The sequence below is a fragment of the Nestor notabilis genome, unplaced genomic scaffold (genome assembly GCF_000696875.1).
Source record: "Nestor notabilis isolate BGI_N333 unplaced genomic scaffold, ASM69687v1 scaffold32637, whole genome shotgun sequence".
NCBI lineage: Eukaryota > Metazoa > Chordata > Aves > Psittaciformes > Psittacidae > Nestor > Nestor notabilis.
This window is the reverse complement of record NW_009936556.1, coordinates 1-1,709: the sequence shown is the minus strand read 5'-3', so window position 1 is coordinate 1,709 and position 1,709 is coordinate 1. Positions and strand designations below refer to the sequence as shown.

Below are 1,709 nucleotides of genomic sequence, written 5' to 3'. Positions count from 1 at the left end.
CCCCTTCTCCTGCCCCAATGGATGGAGGGGTTTGGGGTGACCCCATCCATGGTGAGCACCTTCTCCTGCCCCAATGGATGGAGGGGTTTGAGGTGTCCCAGTTAAGCCAAGAGGGTTTAATGACTCTGGGTGTCCAAGGTCCTTCCATGGATGGCTTTGACCCCATTTATTCCCTCTGGAGATAACTTGGCAGCTCTGATGAGGATGGGATGAGGAGAAGATGACCCCATCCATGGCCAGCACCTTCTTCTGCCCCAATGAATGGAGGATATTGGGGTGTTGCAGCTCGGTGGGGTCCCAATGGAGCCACGTCAAGGACTTTATGGGTGTCCAAGGTCCTTCCATGGTGCCTTTTGTCCCTATTTTTGCCCTCCAGGACCTAATCCATCCACTTGGCTCCCATCTTCATGAGCAACCAAACATGCCCTGAACCCCTTGACCATAACTTGGCCTTCAGATGGTCCCCATTGGCCTCCCCACAGGTCGCATCGGTGTCGCCGTTGTCACCGCGGGTCCTGGTGTCACCAACACGGTGACGGCCGTCAAGAACGCCCAGATGGCCGAGTCCCCGTTGCTGCTCATCGGGGGTGCAGCCGCCTCCCTGCAGAAGGTGGGACCCCAAAACCAATCCATTTTGGGGGGTTCTTCATCTGCTTTGGGGGTTCTTCACCCATTTTGGGGCTTCTTCATCCATTTTGGGGGGTTTCTTCATCCATTTTGGGGGTTTCTTCACCTATTTTGGGGGGTTCTTCACCTATTTGGGGGGTTCTTCACCCGTTTTGGGGTGTTCACCCATTTTGGTTTTTTTTTTCACCCATTTTGGGGGATTCTTCCTCCACTTTGGGGGGTTCTTCACCCATTTTTTGTAGGTTCTTCACCCATTCTTGGGGGTTCTTCACCTGTTTTATGGATTCTTCACCCATTTTTGGGTGTTCACCCATTCTTGGGAGGTGCTTTACCCATTTTGGGGGATTCTTCATCCACTTTGGGGGGTTCTTCACCCAATTTGGGGGTTCTTCACTCATTTTTGGGGGGTTCAAACCTCGTAGTCCTCATCTCCACAGGGTCGAGGAGCTCTGCAGGACATTGACCAGCTCTCGCTCTTCAGGACCCTCTGCAAAGTGACCACCTCCGTGCGAACCGTGCGGGACATTGTCCCCACGCTCCGCAAAGCCATCGCCACCGCGCAGTCGGGGACCCCTGGTAAGGAATTGGGGTGGTGGCACCCCAAAACCAGCCCCAGGACACTTGGTGGTGGGTTTCATCCCCCATATGGGTCACCCGATGGGGTTTTTGGGGTAACGTTGTTGGAATTAGGGGGTTTTAAGCCCCAGAAGTGGTTTGGGGGTGACATTGGGGTCCTCCCCCTTGCACCCCAATCCCATAGGACCTGTCTTCGTGGAGCTCCCCATTGATGTCCTCTACCCCTTCCATGTGGTGGAGAAGGAGATCGGTGGCACCAAGAGTGCCCGGGGGCTGCGGGGAAAGGTGGTTCAATGGTGAGCAGCACCCCCAAATGGGTCCCAGCACCTCCAAATGGGTCCCAGCACCCCAAAATCCCCCCACCCTTCCTTAGGTACCTCCAAAACTACATCCGGAACCTCTTTGCCGGTGCCTGGGACCCCAGGGATGTGTCCCCATTGCCAGTGAAGGTGCCGTTGGCCACCGAGGATGAGGTGGGATATGGGCGATCCCTCCATGGACTGGGG

At 55.6% G+C, this 1,709-nt stretch overlaps 1 protein-coding gene across 1 annotated transcript in view; it reads left to right on the top strand.

Moving 5' to 3' along the window:
* Positions 1-1,676, top strand: part of ILVBL (ilvB (bacterial acetolactate synthase)-like) — a gene marked incomplete at its 3' end in the record, with an annotated part of 2,340 nt that extends 664 nt beyond the window's left edge. The window contains exons 3-6 of the mRNA XM_010018400.1: positions 483-610; positions 1,065-1,203; positions 1,388-1,499; positions 1,577-1,676. Of these exons, the coding sequence (XP_010016702.1) occupies positions 483-610; positions 1,065-1,203; positions 1,388-1,499; positions 1,577-1,676 (479 nt within the window). The remainder of the gene's footprint in view (positions 1-482; positions 611-1,064; positions 1,204-1,387; positions 1,500-1,576) is intronic.
* Positions 1,677-1,709: the final 33 nt, after the last annotated feature.